We start from the raw sequence: 14437 nt of genomic DNA, 5'->3' as shown, positions 1-14437 counted from the left end.
ACGCCTATGCTCCTGGAGATCCCAAGTACAACCATGGGCTAGACCAAGTCTGCATCAAGCAGGCACCGGATCAGCCAGTGTTATTTTGTTATTTTGGGAAGAACCCACTCTGTTAATCATGTCCTAGGTGGTCTTATGCTAGGCTAATGATCCTATTACGATAATGCTAAAGAATAATGTCTAACAACATGTCAGAAACAAGGGACATTCCATTACAGTACAATTCTGCCTTTTGGGTTCTCCCGGAAATGAATTGAGGATCGAAGCACCACTGAGATTCAGGACAGAGTAGTGTACAAAAGGGTCATTCATTTATACGTGATCACAGAAATGTTGATTCGATTACATTCTTAGGGGAGGCAGCCCAGTGGGCGTATACATTACACATCAAGAACTAGAAATCTTTACTATGAAACGGGGATTGCGCCGGCTGCTGCGCGCTGCGTGATCTACTAGTGTTTTCACGCGGATGGGAGCACCTTCTTGACGATCTCGTCGCTGAGTGACACGATCTGCGCGTCCAGCGCCTTGATGGCCTCCTCCTTCTGCCCCTCGAGGCTCGCGAGCGCCTCGACGAGCTCGGCCTCCACGCGGCGGCGGCCCTCGTCGAGCTTCGCCTCCAGCTCCTTGGTCGTCTCCTTCTTCATCTTGTTGAGCGCCGCCGCGATCTCCGCGCGCGCCGCCTTGAGAATGGCCTGGGCCTGCTCCTCCAGCTGCCGCACCTCCTCGGACGCGTCCTTGACGCCGCCGAGCTCCGCGCGGATCTTGGCGTCCCGCTCGTCCATGAACTTGCCCAGCGGCGAGAAGTAGAGCTTGTCCAGCGCCACCATCAGCAGCAGGAACTCGATCGTGATCGCCGGGAGCGTCAGGTTGAAGTCGAACAGCGCCGCCTTCTCCATCTCCACGGCCAGCGCCGGGAGGGGCACGGAGGCGACGGCTGCCGCCGCCGCCGTCGCAGCCAGCCCCGGGAGCTGCTTGAGGAAGGACCGTGGCTGCGGCCTGGGCGGCGGCGCGGAGCTGGAGGAGGCCACTGGCTTGAGGAGCGCTCGGCGCGGGGAGCAGGAGGTGGTGGCTGCAGCCATCATAGCCGTCGCCATGGGTGGGTGAGAGGGAGGAGGAAGAGGCGCGGTGGTGAGTCGGGTTGTGGCCGTGTGGTGGGGAGAGGGGAGGCGGGCGGCTATCTATCCAAACGGAGTGGCCTGTGGTTTCCCAACCAACGGAGGCCACACGCTGCCACTCGCGCTTGCTGCCACTAACGCCTGCCGATATTAACATGCTTTAGGGCGTCGGCACGAGCCCAATGGAGGCCAATGAACCTACGCCGGGTTTTTAGCGAGTTGGGCCTCTCTGTTTTCTCAAAACAAGAATAAGCAAATATCACTTTTAGTCCTGATGAAGCTAGTGGGTGATCCTATACGGAAAATCCTATTTGAGCCTCTATGCATTGAAGAAATGTCGACCAAACGCACACATAAGAGAATGATCGTTTCAGATTGGGCTGGACCATTAGAGCGTCCCGATTGTGGAAACCTTCTAGAGGTTCCAGCCGGTTTTTTCCGATATTGGGAAACTTCAAGAAGGTTCACTGAACTGTTTTTTTTCTGGTTAAAATATTATAGATTTTCAAAAAATGTTCTGTAATTTGAAAAAATACTCCCGAATTTGAAATAATGTTCCAGATTTTTTATAAATATGTTTCGGATTTTCAGAAAATGCTCCAGAATTTGAAAAAATGTTCCGTATTTTGAAAAAATATTCCGAAATTTGGAAAAATGTTCCGAATTTTGAAATAATGATAAGGAAATTTAAAAATGTTCAAGAATATGAAAGAATGTTCCAATTTTAAGAAATTCCTGGAAAAAAAGGAAAAAACAAATTTAACTTGTGAAATTTTTTTAAAACTGGAACATTTGTTTTTAATTCAAAACATTTTTTGAAACTGAAACAGAAAATGTTCTGGATTTTGTTTATGCTTCAAATTCTAAAAGAAAATGAATAAAAAAATAAACAAAAAAGCAAAAGAAAAAAAATAACTGGGTTGACCCAGTCGGGCAACCCCCTATGTGTTCGTTCGGCATTTGGCCGCAACGAGCGACACATAGGAGGTCCCTTCCTATACGGCGATGCAGGCGCCCGTTCCCGCTCCTAGAGCCTGCAGCGACATGTGCTGGGCCGGCCCAATAAAAAGGTGGTCCCTCGATCCCATACACCAATCGTTGAATTTCTATAGAATAAAATTATCGCGGTTTATCGGTTGACGAATTGGTCAACTGTTGTCTTTTGAATTATTATTTTAAAATCATGAATATAAAAAATGTTCAAGCATCTAAAAACAACATCTCAAATTTAAAAATTAGTTCACAAAAAATATGAAAAGTTCATCAAATCTTTCATAAAAAACTCACCAATTCGAAAAAATGTTCATTAATTTTGAAAAAACTTCACAAAACTAGAAAAAAGTTTATAGAATTTAAAAAATAGTCAACAAATTTGACAAAAAATCATTGCAATATAAAGAAAGATCATAAAATTTGATAAACATTCATAGAATTTGAAAAAAGTTCACCGAATTTCATATTTTTTCAAAAGTTCACAAATTTTAAAAAAAATCAGAAAAATCATGTATGTTTTTAAAAAGTTTTTTAAACTGAAAAAAAGTTCACGAATCTTTAAAAACTTCATCCATTTCAAAAAAAAGTTAATCAAATCTCAAACAAGTTTATCAAAATTTGTTAAAAAGTTCATCAATATTCAAAAAAACATAGAATTTTCGAAAACAAAGTCATATATTTTCTAGAAGGTTCATTGATTTGGAAAACAATATGTTCATTTGAAAAAAAGTTCATAAAAAAGGCTACACTTTAAAAAAAAATGAAAAACTATATAAAAAATAAAATGGAAATGAAAAAGTAATAAAAAGAGTAAAGAACAGAAGTAAAAAGAGAAAAAGAGAAAAAACAAAGAAAATAGTCTTGAAAAAACCCACTGGAAATTACATGGACCAGCCCATGAGATTCACAAGACCGAAAAAATCTCTCTCCCACTGGAAATTACATGGACCAGCCCATGAGTGCGCTGATTAAGAAAATACACGTTTAATCGACACCTACAACATAAAATAGGATTTACCATGCTAGAGCTTCAAACCTTAAACACATAAAATAGGGAAAAGCCTATATATCGCTCACTGGATCCTAATGTCCATGCTTATCATAGGGAGGCACGAGCGATCAATGCAGTGGCCGGCACAATTAACAGGAAACTTATTTTATTCGTATTAGTACAAATGCCCGTGCGTTGCAACGGACAAAAAATGACGTTAAACCTCCTTCTTGTGATAGTACATGCCATAAAAGTTTGATAAACAGCAATAATAATCTTATACTGATATCGCTTTACAAAGTATGAAGTGTCATTTCTTATATACAATTCTGATAAACATTGATAGTAATTTTATAATGTTGTCGAGTGTGGACGCAAAGAAACCAACCTAACATCCTTCATCTAATGGAAGAGTAGTGGTGCATAGAATAGTCTAGTAATGAGTTTTATATTTTGTTTTTTCCAAAAACACAAATATTTCAATATTTCAAAATAATTAAACAAAATTAAAAAAAGTAATCTTATTATTAGAATTGCACTGAATACTACAGATCTTCCTCTGTAGATGCTGAGAGCCAGCTCTTGCATGCCTGATTAGTAAGAAGATGATGATCCAGTTTATTAAGATTTCACATCTTCTCGAAGGGGAAAAGAAAGAAGAAAGGTGGTGGAGTATATTCCTGTAATTGTTGTGGTAGATGACAATATATCTGTTCCCTTGACCGTCTGTTGGTAGCATTTCTGTTGTTTGGTAGCACAGCAATATCTTGGTAAATTGAAGCTTTCTCATCTCATTTCCTGTGAAAAGTGAAAATAGGTAGTACCAATATCTAGATAAACATTTGTTTTAACCATTTATACTACCAATATACATCAATCTGTATTCAGCCTTTACTACTGGCTAATGTGGGGAAATTCTCAATTTCTTTTGATATTTCTTCGGTGAACAAACAAACCCCAGACAACAACACATTGAGCAATATGGAAAACCATTCCTGAATAGTAGAAAACGGAAGAAGCGTTGGCCTACTGTTACATGCTCATATTTGCAACTACCAAGAGAAAAATAAATTGACTTGCAGTCAGCCGATCCTTTCGTGGGGTTCGGTGACTAAGGGAGGCAGTTATGTACAATGGCACCGAAGTGGGAACGATGCGCCTTCTGGCTTCTGCTTCTCCCGGGTGACTGCTTCTTGAATCATCGGCAACTTCTGATGAATCTTCTTCCATATATGGTTCACAGCACCATTTTCTGGGGCGGAGTCCCAGCTATCGTGCTGATTATTTTCGTACTTAAAGATGTGATGGACTCGGGCCACGTTTCTTCTCAAATCATCCTTCTGCTGCTTGGAGATATTCCTTAGGTAGTTTGTTAGCCATTTGGGTCTCATTGTGTTACCGACTGACACAAAAATGGAGAACTTTGTGTAGTCAATCATCCCTTTGAAAGGAAGCTCAATGTCATCGCTGACAATGACTGGTATGCAAAGACTTGCAACAACGTCAAATAGACGACATGAACTTGGGGTGTCACCAGCTCGGTGCAAGCAGAGTTCTGATGTCCGCATCCCTTTTATTGATTGTTCACGTCCTCTGGCATTAGGAAAACCTTCCTCCATGACAACATCAGGCTCATTAGCCATCAAGTCCCACAATTTTTCACGCACCAAACCACCCTGAAAACAAATAAGCGGATTGATCACATAGATGGTTTTATTATTATTATTATTCTAGAAGGAGTATAAGCTAGGCTGAAGTTTGTTATTTCACTCAGATATACAAATCAAAGGAACAACCTAGTTTTAGCTTAATCATGTGATTCTGTTATCATTATTGATCTTCACAAAGAACCTCGGGAGTTCTACTACAAATGTACACTGCATAAGCGATAAAATCATGTTGAAAGTAAAATGATTTTCAGTGTTTTTAGATACAACGCTTCAAATGATACTTCCTAGAACAAATATAGACATAGAAAGAGAGCCAAACATTTATATTTGAAAGAGCTAGCCTCACACATAACAGAGACCTAGAAGATGTTGTTTCTTCTTTTTATTTAGAGAGCTAGTTTCAGATATTACATAGGTTACATATAAAAACGATGTAACCCAGGCTCAAGAAGTAAATTAAAAATACTATATGTACATGTTTGGACACCTTTTATGAAAATAATGACGAAATGCAAGTGAATAGTTAAGTACACGATGGGATCCAGATAGCAGATAAACCTTTCCAAATATAATGCATAAATCAGGAGCTTGGCTTTATGATAAATAATACGAACCCGATGCCTGTGTTTGGCTCCCTTGAAGTACAGAAGAGTGGGGCGATCCATATTTTTTGACAGGTGCAGGGTAAGGAGAAAATGTGTGTAAGGCATAATGACATCTTTGAGCAATGACACTTGAGTGTGCTGTATCATATGAGAAGAGTTGCTGCCTCCAGATTTTGAATCCAGTTTGTACCACCCACCAAAATCAACCACCAGTACAATTGCAGGAGCAATCTGTCACGTCCAAGATGCGACCCTATCCTCAATTTGGCAGGAAGGCCTCGTCAGGGATAGAAGCGCATCTCGTCGTGTCACAAGAATGGATATCGATACAAGTACATGTACTGAAAATAAGAGTTATATAAATAGAATTGGCTTACACTCGCCACAAGCTACATCAGAGTCACATCAGTACATTACATAATCATCAAGAGTAAGAGCAGGGTTCGACTACGGACGAAAACAAACGAGAAAGGAAGAACGACGCCCATCCTTGCTATCCCAGGCTGCCGGCCTGGAACCCACCCTAGATCGATGAAGAAGAAGAAGAAGAAGAAGAAGAAGCAACTCCAAATAAACAATCAACGCGCTCGCGTCAAGTAACCTTTACCTGTACCTGCAACTGGTGTTGTAGTAATCTGTGAGCCACATGGGACTCAGCAATCTCATTTCCAAAGGTATCAAGACTAGCAAAGCATACTCGGTGAGGCATGGTTAAGTGGTGAGGTTGCAGCAGCGGCTAAGCATATATTTGGTGGCTAAACTTACGAGTACAAGGATAAAGAAGGGGATGATCTACGCATAACGAACGTGAACTACTGATGATCAAATGAATGATCCTGAACACCTACCTACGTCAGACATAACCCCACCGTGTCCTCGATTGGAGTAAGAACTCGCGAAAGAGACAATCACGGTTACACACACAGTTGGCATATTTTTAATTAAGTTAACTTCAAGTTATCTAGAACCAGTGTTAAACAAAGTTTCCACGTTGCCACATAACCGCGGGCACGGCTTTCCGAAAAGATTTAACCCTGCACGGGTGCTCCAACTAGTCCATCACAAATTACCACAAGCCGCATAGAAATCCTTAATCACGAAGCTCGTGATCTCGTCGGATTCCCTAGTGGAAAACCTCAACTCTGAGATTACCCAAAGCATCACCGGAATCCCGATGCACAAGATATTCCGTCAAAGGTAAAACTAAACCAGCAAGGCCGCCCGGCGTGTCGATGATCCTGATAGGAGCCGCGTATCTCGTTCTCACGACACGACGGATAAGCACAGCGTACGGTGGCCTGATAGAAATCTCCCGAGTTGCCCCTGGTTAGCCCCGCAAACGGCTCTAGTTTTGGACCAGCACCAACAACACTGGCCCCCCTGTATTATGTGAAATTACTCCTCGGGTTCATGATGCCCTATGCTTTCAGTATTAACAAGTTATTATGTTGGGAAAATGTAGAACCAATGTTGGGCCTTGCCGGACCAGCTTTAATCTAAAACGAATTATCAGGGGGGTCCCCATACACAACCCCGATCGTGTTAGGAGCGCTCATTTATGGAACATAACACCGGTAGCCGAAACTAAGGGGGCAAAGGTGGAACAAAACACCTGGCTAGAAAGGCCGAGCCTTCCACCTTTTACCAAGTATATAGGTGCATTAAATTAAATAGCATTTAATATGGTGATATAACAAGGAACCCATGTTATCACATGGAAGCAACTACACCTGCAACTAGCAACGCTAACAACATGGTTAAGCAAGCGGTAACATAGCCAATCAGTGGTTTGCTAGGTCGAACAGGTTGAAGGTTATCATGGTATGATTGAGAGGCTGATATTTAACATGTGGTAGGCAACGAGACATAATCGATAGAAACGGTAAAACTAGCATGGCAATGATAGTAATGGTATCTGGGGAAATGGTCATCTTGCCTGAGATCCCGCTTGTGAGAAGAATGACTCCGTGAAGCGGACGAACCGACGTAGTCGAACGGATCCTCACTTTTCCGACACGCTTGCGGAACTCTAACGAGAAGAAGCAAATGGAAATAAGAATCAACACACAATATTCACCACAGCACATGCACAACCGGATGCACTACCCAATATGATGCATGGATGCCCAACCCCTAAAGATGCACTTAAACCATCCTACATCGGTAAACAAGTGCCACCTCATCATGAGTTGACACTTCAGCAGGACTGCCCAAAACTGGAAACTACTACCTCCATTGGATTTACTGGGTTCTTCTACCCCAAATCCATATATTACACTGCTATATATGCATGCAGAAAACACCAGTAACATCAAAGGAAAAAACTACACAAGATCAAACTCCGCTAATAACAAGAACAGGGGTTGTTCTTGATATGCCAGATTTGGCATATTCCTCTTGTGGAATATTCCAGATATGGAAATACATCACAACACCAATCAACAAAATTTATATAAACATCAGGGGGTTCCACTGGTCATACACACTAGGACCCCTAGTATGGCATGTGGGCTCTAGACCCACTGTCATAGGCACACTACAACAAGCAACTAGGAACACAGGGGAAAAATAACATGGGAGTAGGGGACTCAAACCCACTACCTATTTGCAACACATCAGGGAAAACACCACTGAGCTAGGATCGGTTCACTGCCCTGACAGGGGGAGTAACCTACCCATGCTATCTATGCAGGCAGTGCAACAGGTTAAAATAAAACCCAATTAAAAAGGGGCACGCGAGGGCTCGAACCCTCGACCTACTGGCGCTGCAGTGGCTCGGTTGCCACTACGATGGTGAAGTGCTACTGCTAGAACAGGGAAAGAAATGTACATATGCAGACTCTGCTAGCTAGCACAGGAGAACAAAAATCGCAGAGATAAAAATGGGGCGCTGGGGTCTCAAACCCGAGACCTCGCAGTCTCTGCGCGGCGCTCAAACCAGTCGGACTAGGTGGGGGATTCTGAACTGAAACAGGATTTGCACAGAATAAGCTAACAACACGGGCACCCTTCTTCTACCTCCAGACTGGAAGTACAGAGTAGAAGAGATCGACACCGGCGAGCGGTGAGGCAACAATGGAGACGAGGAACTACCGACGGGGGTGCGAGAACCCTAGGGGGTTCCATTCCCAGGGCTACGAGGCTCTAAGGAGCTGGGCACGGCGGAGGCGTCGAGCTCGAGCACGGCCCGCTCCTGGCGAGGGACGCGGACGGCTACAACGAGGCTACATGAAGATAGGCACGCACGGGGAAGGGGAGATTCTCACCGAGGAATTAGGAGAGGAGATCGGGGCGGAGAAGGCCGATCTACGCGAGCTCGAGTCACAGGGGAGCGGCTGCCGGCGCGGGCAGAGACGAGGTAGAGGCCGAGGCGTTGAAGGTGCTCTGGCCACCCTAGGGCGGGAATGGAACGGCGCAAATGCCCTCGAGCACCTGGCCAGACCATCACGACCAGTCCCCACCACGACGCGAGGGGGGAGGCTCTGAACCTCCGTCTCTTCTCTGAACCTCACACCTACCTACCTGAGGAAGAAGAAGATCGAGGAGAAGGGGGGAAATGGAGGGGAGAGGGAGATGGCGGCGGAGAGGAGGAAAGGGAGGAAGCTAGGGTTGCACGGGCGCCCTAGGGGTGGCTAAGAGGAGGAAGCGGCGGTACGGCAACAATCAGAACGAAGCCAAGGAGATCAGACGGTTCTCCATGGGCTCGTACAAGGAGGTCACGTAGGAAGAAGAAGGGGTGGTGGGCTTAATGGGCTGAGAACAACCAGGCTAGAGTGGGCCTGCTCTTTTATATATTCCTAGCCATTAATTCAATGAACATATTTGGAGAAAAAGAAAACGAGAGGTAGAGAGAGAAATAGAGTTGGAGAAATATTTTTGAGGACCCATAAAAATATACTCTATTTTATAAAATCGGTTTGGAGATTTTTTACAGGAAACAAATTTAAACAAGTTTGATTTAAACTCATGCTTGCCTGAATTTAAAACCTAACCGAACCAATTTCAAAAGGGATGAAATTTAGGAGGGTCACCCTACATAGTAAATATGATTTATGGGAACAAGATGAACATCTGTGAAGGAAGTAAAAAAATACCAAACATAATGAATTAAATTCGTTATGCTTGAGTTCAAACTCCCTTTTAAAGAACTATGGATGGGGAATTTACGAGGGTGGCTGGACCTTAAGCCAAAGAATTATGGGCAAAGTTGAAGGCAATAATTAAGATAGAAAAGAATGGAGTTAAATTGCAAGTGTGTTATGATTATAATATTTCATTATAGCCCCCTAATGATATTGGGAGGATATGTTATATAGAGAAATCACCATGTGAATTCCCTTGATGTAAATGGACCAAGGATCCGTACCATTTATGCATTTGGGTTGCAAAAAAAACGACGTGATGGCATGATGACATGATGAATGCAACAAACAAAATAAAACACATGGTGACAAGGGAATAAAAGGGGAATCTTCTCGCGCGTCGGTCTTGGGCTGTCACAACTCTCCTACACTACAAGAGGATCTCGCCCTGAGATCCAAGAATGAAAGGGGGTGAGGATGAGAAAGACACGAGGTAAAACTTAGTCGCTTCTTTGACAAACGAGTGAAACCAACAATCCTTGAAAGTTGCAAAGAGATGAGGAATGATATGTGAAACAAGCAAGAATTCATGGAAAATTTCGGCAGCACTTCGGTTGGAAAATGGGACAAAAAATTCGATACGAAGAGAGAATTAGACAATATTCACAACAAACAAGTAAATAGAACAAGGGAACACCATGATCTTGATAGAACAACATAATAGACCCAAAAGAGCAACATCACAATGCCTCCGGAACAAGAGAATATGAACTAGCTCAAGCGGAAGAAGAGAATGAAGAAAGAATGCCAACTATCATCACAATAGAATTGAAGAACCTCCGGACAGAGAATTGACGGAGTAGTTGGAGAATCAACAACGAAGAACAAGATAGTAGTGGGCTTATGAGAATCATCTCAACAAATGTGAGGTGACAACCAACCACTAAAAGAAACAAGGATAGATTGGGAGAAACAAGACATGAACAATTTCTTACACCAAGAGGATACAATGAGAACTTGGATTAATGACAAGCACCATGATAGCAACAATCCATAGGAAAAGCTTTAGGTGAAATCCAAACCAAGATAGCTCAATGAAGAAATCATGGGTTGGAAAATGTCTCATGATCATAGAATTGGTGGTTTTAATTATCTCATACTTGAATGGAAGTCTCTTCGAGGCTCCTACACTAACAAGAATGCTATAATACCACCTCAAAGGATAAAGAAAGAAAAATTGCACATATAAATGCAAGAGAAAGGATAGTTGAGGTTCTCCAACAAGAATCTTGAAAACACTTAAGAATGGATTGAAACCTTGATGAACCACCAAGAAGGACCTCCGTATACAAATGAATGATGCAACGATATGAAGGTAGAAAAGAATAAGATTATGACCTTGCCAAGATTTAGATGAAGGCTCACAAAGAGATTCTTGAGAAAACTTGGAACTCCGGAAAAGAAAAGATAATAACAGTTGAGAAAAAGGAATTGATATCATGAGCCACTCCGGAAGAAGAATTCAGATTACTATGAACAAGAATAAGAATTATGTTATGTTTATCCTTCATCAAGTTTAATTGATGACCAGCAACGGATTTAGCATACAACTTATTCTTCTAGAAATGATTGAGGAGAGAGATAAGCATCACTTGAGGCATGATTGAAGGACGCACCGGTAAGAATTCACAAATAAATGGGAACACCGCGAATTAATGGAGATACAAGAGAATGAAGAGATCATAAGCCACCTGAGAGAAAACTTGAACAAGGCACCAGATAAATGAGAGACGACGAAGAGACAACAATGGAGAAGAATTGAGGATGAACGCTGAAAGCTGAGAACGAAGAATCTTCTGAAATGATGGCCTTCGGAGGATCGAGAACTGAAAACAACTCAGAAAAGCACTGGATAGCAAGAAAGAGATTACTCATGATTGGGAATAATTCAAGATGATGCCAGAAGGCTGAAACTATGAATCATGAAGAGAATGGACCAAGATTGAGAGAAACACTCCTTCGAATTGCAAGCTGGGAATGATGACGAGAACAACACCAAGAATTAATGAGACACTCCGGAATAAAGAAGAATGAAATGTTGAGCCAAATAAGAGAACTAATTCAAATAGAACTTGAAGAAGTAATATGACTGATGGAAAACATACTTACGTCATAGTTGAAAAGAATTAATAATCTCCGGAGATGATTAAAAGAGCCAGGTAAGATCCTCGGAAAGAACCTGTGGGTTATGGGCCCACTCAAAGAAACCACCGTTGAAAAGATTGCTTAGAAGAGAGATATTGCACCGGTATGAAGAGAACTAGATGAGGTTGAGAACCTCGAAATAATTGAAAATACTGGAAAGAAGAACTACAGAGATAACTTCAATGCTCCGGATCGAAAGATAGAAATAAATACCAAGATAGGCTCATAAAAATTTCCGACATGGGAAAGAATTACAAGGATGAATGGATAAGATGACACGGACAACTAAATTGAATTCACCGGAAAGATGACAAGAATGAATAAATATGAACGCGAAGTCCCTAAGAATCTTCACAACGAATCACCGGGTAAGAGAGAAAAGAATAGATAGCGGAAGCACCATGAAAAGAAAACTCTTGGATGAAAATCCAATCACTGAAGAAAAGGGTGGGAGGGCGGGGAAAAACAAAGACGACTTGGAACAGATGAGATGAACTCCGGCATAAAAGAGAGAATGATCTTGCCAAATTAGATAAGATTGAATTCAGTTGAAGAGAAGCACACCGGTTGAATGGAATTGATACGATGACTCCGGTTGAAAGGAATTGATAAGACAATTGATAGAGCAAAAGAATTAATACTCTCATAAAAATATGAGAACACCTCTTAGAAAAGATCTAAAATCACCACTTGACATCGAAGCAACACGAATTTGTTGGAAGATCGTCCTATAAGTAACTACTTGAATTCCCACCTAAGAATTCCCGAAATATCTGGTCATGCAATCTGGTACACGGATACAAGGAGTAATATCACACAACTCCTATACTAACCCGTCACCTGTATCACATCCGTCAACACACAACCAGAATCTCGGACCTTCATCTACAACACACCCTCGTGATCACAACGATACAAAGTATGGCAGTACTCCCGAACAATCTGCACCAGTACTGGGGACATCGGGGTTATCTCGCCACTACTAGTATTGAAGCAATTACGAACATCCTTCGTTCTGAGATACTAAGAAATCTGAATGATAACGATGTGCTCGAGAATCCCCTGGAGCTCAACTCCCCTGAAACTCAAAGCAGATAGGAGGCACCAAGACAGAACTCCGTCACATTGGCATCATATAGATTCCAAAAATATCCGCGTGATCCTAAAAATTTTTTTAGTGAGAAGAGCAGTAGAATAAATTATAACGTCAAGATTCCTCACCAGAGCATAGAAGAGGAGAAAAAAGAGTCATACTCTCCGATATATAACTAGACTCAAAGCAGTTTTTCACTAGACTCGACTCGGCCAAGTTCGATCAATCAAGGGGGCTCCTAGGTCGGTACTGCTGTGATACCAACTTGTCACGCCCAAGATGCGACCCTGTCCTCAATTTGGCATGAAGGCCTCGTCAGGGATAGATGCGCATCTCGTCGTGTCGCAAGAATGGATATCGTTACAAGTACATATACTGAAAATAAGAGTTATATATATAGAATTGGCTTACACTCACCACAAGCTACATCAGAGTCACATCAGTACATTACATAATCATCAAGAGTAAGAGCAGGGTCCGACTACGGACGAAAACAAACGAGAAAAGAAGAACGACGTCCATCCTTGCTATCCTAGGCTGCCGGCCTAGAACCCACCCTAGATCGAAGAAGAAGAAGAAGAAGCAACTCCAAATGAACAATCAACGCGCTCGCATCAAGTAACCTTTACTTGTACCTGCAACTGGTGTTGTAGTAATCTGTGAGCCATAGGGGACTCAGCAATCTCATTTCCAAAGGTATCAAGACTAGCAAAGCTTACTGGATGAGGCATGGTTAAGTGGTGAGGTTGCACTAGCGGCTAAGCATATATTTGGTGGCTAAACTTACGAGTACAAGGATAAAGAAGGAGATGATCTATGCATAACGAACGTGAACTACTGATGATCAAATGAATGATCCTGAACACCTACCTACGTCAGACATAACCCCACCGTGTCCTCGATCGGAGTAAGAACTCACGAAAGAGACAATCACGGTTACGCACACAGTTGGCGTATTTTTAATTAAGTTAACTTCAAGTTATCTAGAACCAGTATCATAACCGCGGGCACGGCTTTCCGAAAAGATTTAACCCTGCACGGGTGCTCCAACTAGTCCATCACAAATTACTACAAGCCGCATAGAAATCCTCAATCACGAAGCTCGCGATCTCGTCGGATTCCCTAGTGGAAAACCTCAACTCTGAGATTACCCAAAGCATCACCGGAATCCCGATGCACAAGATATTCCGTCAAAGGTAAAACTAAACCAGCAAGGCCGCCCGGCATGTCGATGATCCCGATAGGAGCCGCGTATCTTGTTCTCAGGACACGACGGATAAGCACAGCGTACGGTGGCCTGATAGAAATCTCCCGAGTTGCCCCGGGTTGGCCCCGCAAACGGCTCTAGTTTTGGACCAGCACCAACAGCACTGCCCCCCTGTATTATGTGAAATTACTCCTCGGGTTCATGACGCCCTATGCTTTCAGTATTAACAAGTTATTATGTTGGGAAAATGTAGAACCAATGTTGGGCCTTGCCGGACCAGCTTTAATCTAAAACGAATTATCAAGGGGGTCCCCATAACAACCCCGATCGTGTTAGGAGCGCTCATTTATGGAACATAACACCGGTAGCCGAAACTAAGGGGGCAAAGATGGAACAAAACACCAGGCTAGAAAGGTCGAGCCTTCCACCTTTTACCAAGTATATAGGTGCATTAAATTAAATAGCATTTAATA

The 14437-nt window shown here is 42.6% G+C and overlaps 2 protein-coding genes across 2 annotated transcripts; both read right to left on the bottom strand.

Annotated features, from left to right (window-relative positions):
- Positions 1–294: 294 nt before the first annotated feature.
- LOC123448996 (ATP synthase subunit b', chloroplastic) lies at positions 295–1246 on the bottom strand. The gene has a single exon (XM_045126057.1). It carries the CDS (start codon positions 1095–1097, stop codon positions 462–464), a length of 636 nt encoding a protein of 211 aa, XP_044981992.1. The 5' UTR covers positions 1098–1246; the 3' UTR covers positions 295–461.
- Positions 1247–4226: 2980 nt separating this feature from the next.
- Positions 4227–7613, bottom strand: LOC123450625 (probable arabinosyltransferase ARAD1). Its single transcript, XM_045127782.1, has 4 exons — positions 7608–7613; positions 5331–5608; positions 4954–4963; positions 4227–4778 (listed from the first exon to the last, which is right to left on the bottom strand). The coding sequence occupies exons 1-4, from the start codon at positions 7611–7613 to the stop codon at positions 4227–4229; spliced, it is 846 nt and encodes a 281-aa protein (XP_044983717.1).
- Positions 7614–14437: the final 6824 nt, after the last annotated feature.

Source organism: Hordeum vulgare, chromosome 4H, assembly GCF_904849725.1.
Source record: "Hordeum vulgare subsp. vulgare chromosome 4H, MorexV3_pseudomolecules_assembly, whole genome shotgun sequence".
Classification (NCBI taxonomy): domain Eukaryota; kingdom Viridiplantae; phylum Streptophyta; class Magnoliopsida; order Poales; family Poaceae; genus Hordeum; species Hordeum vulgare.
This window is presented reverse-complemented; position numbering and strand designations above follow the sequence as displayed.

Bases quoted from the DNA above. Each gene is read 5' to 3' on its own strand.
- LOC123448996 (XM_045126057.1), bottom strand. From the start codon at position 1,097: ATGGCGACGGCTATGATGGCTGCAGCCACCACCTCCTGCTCCCCGCGC.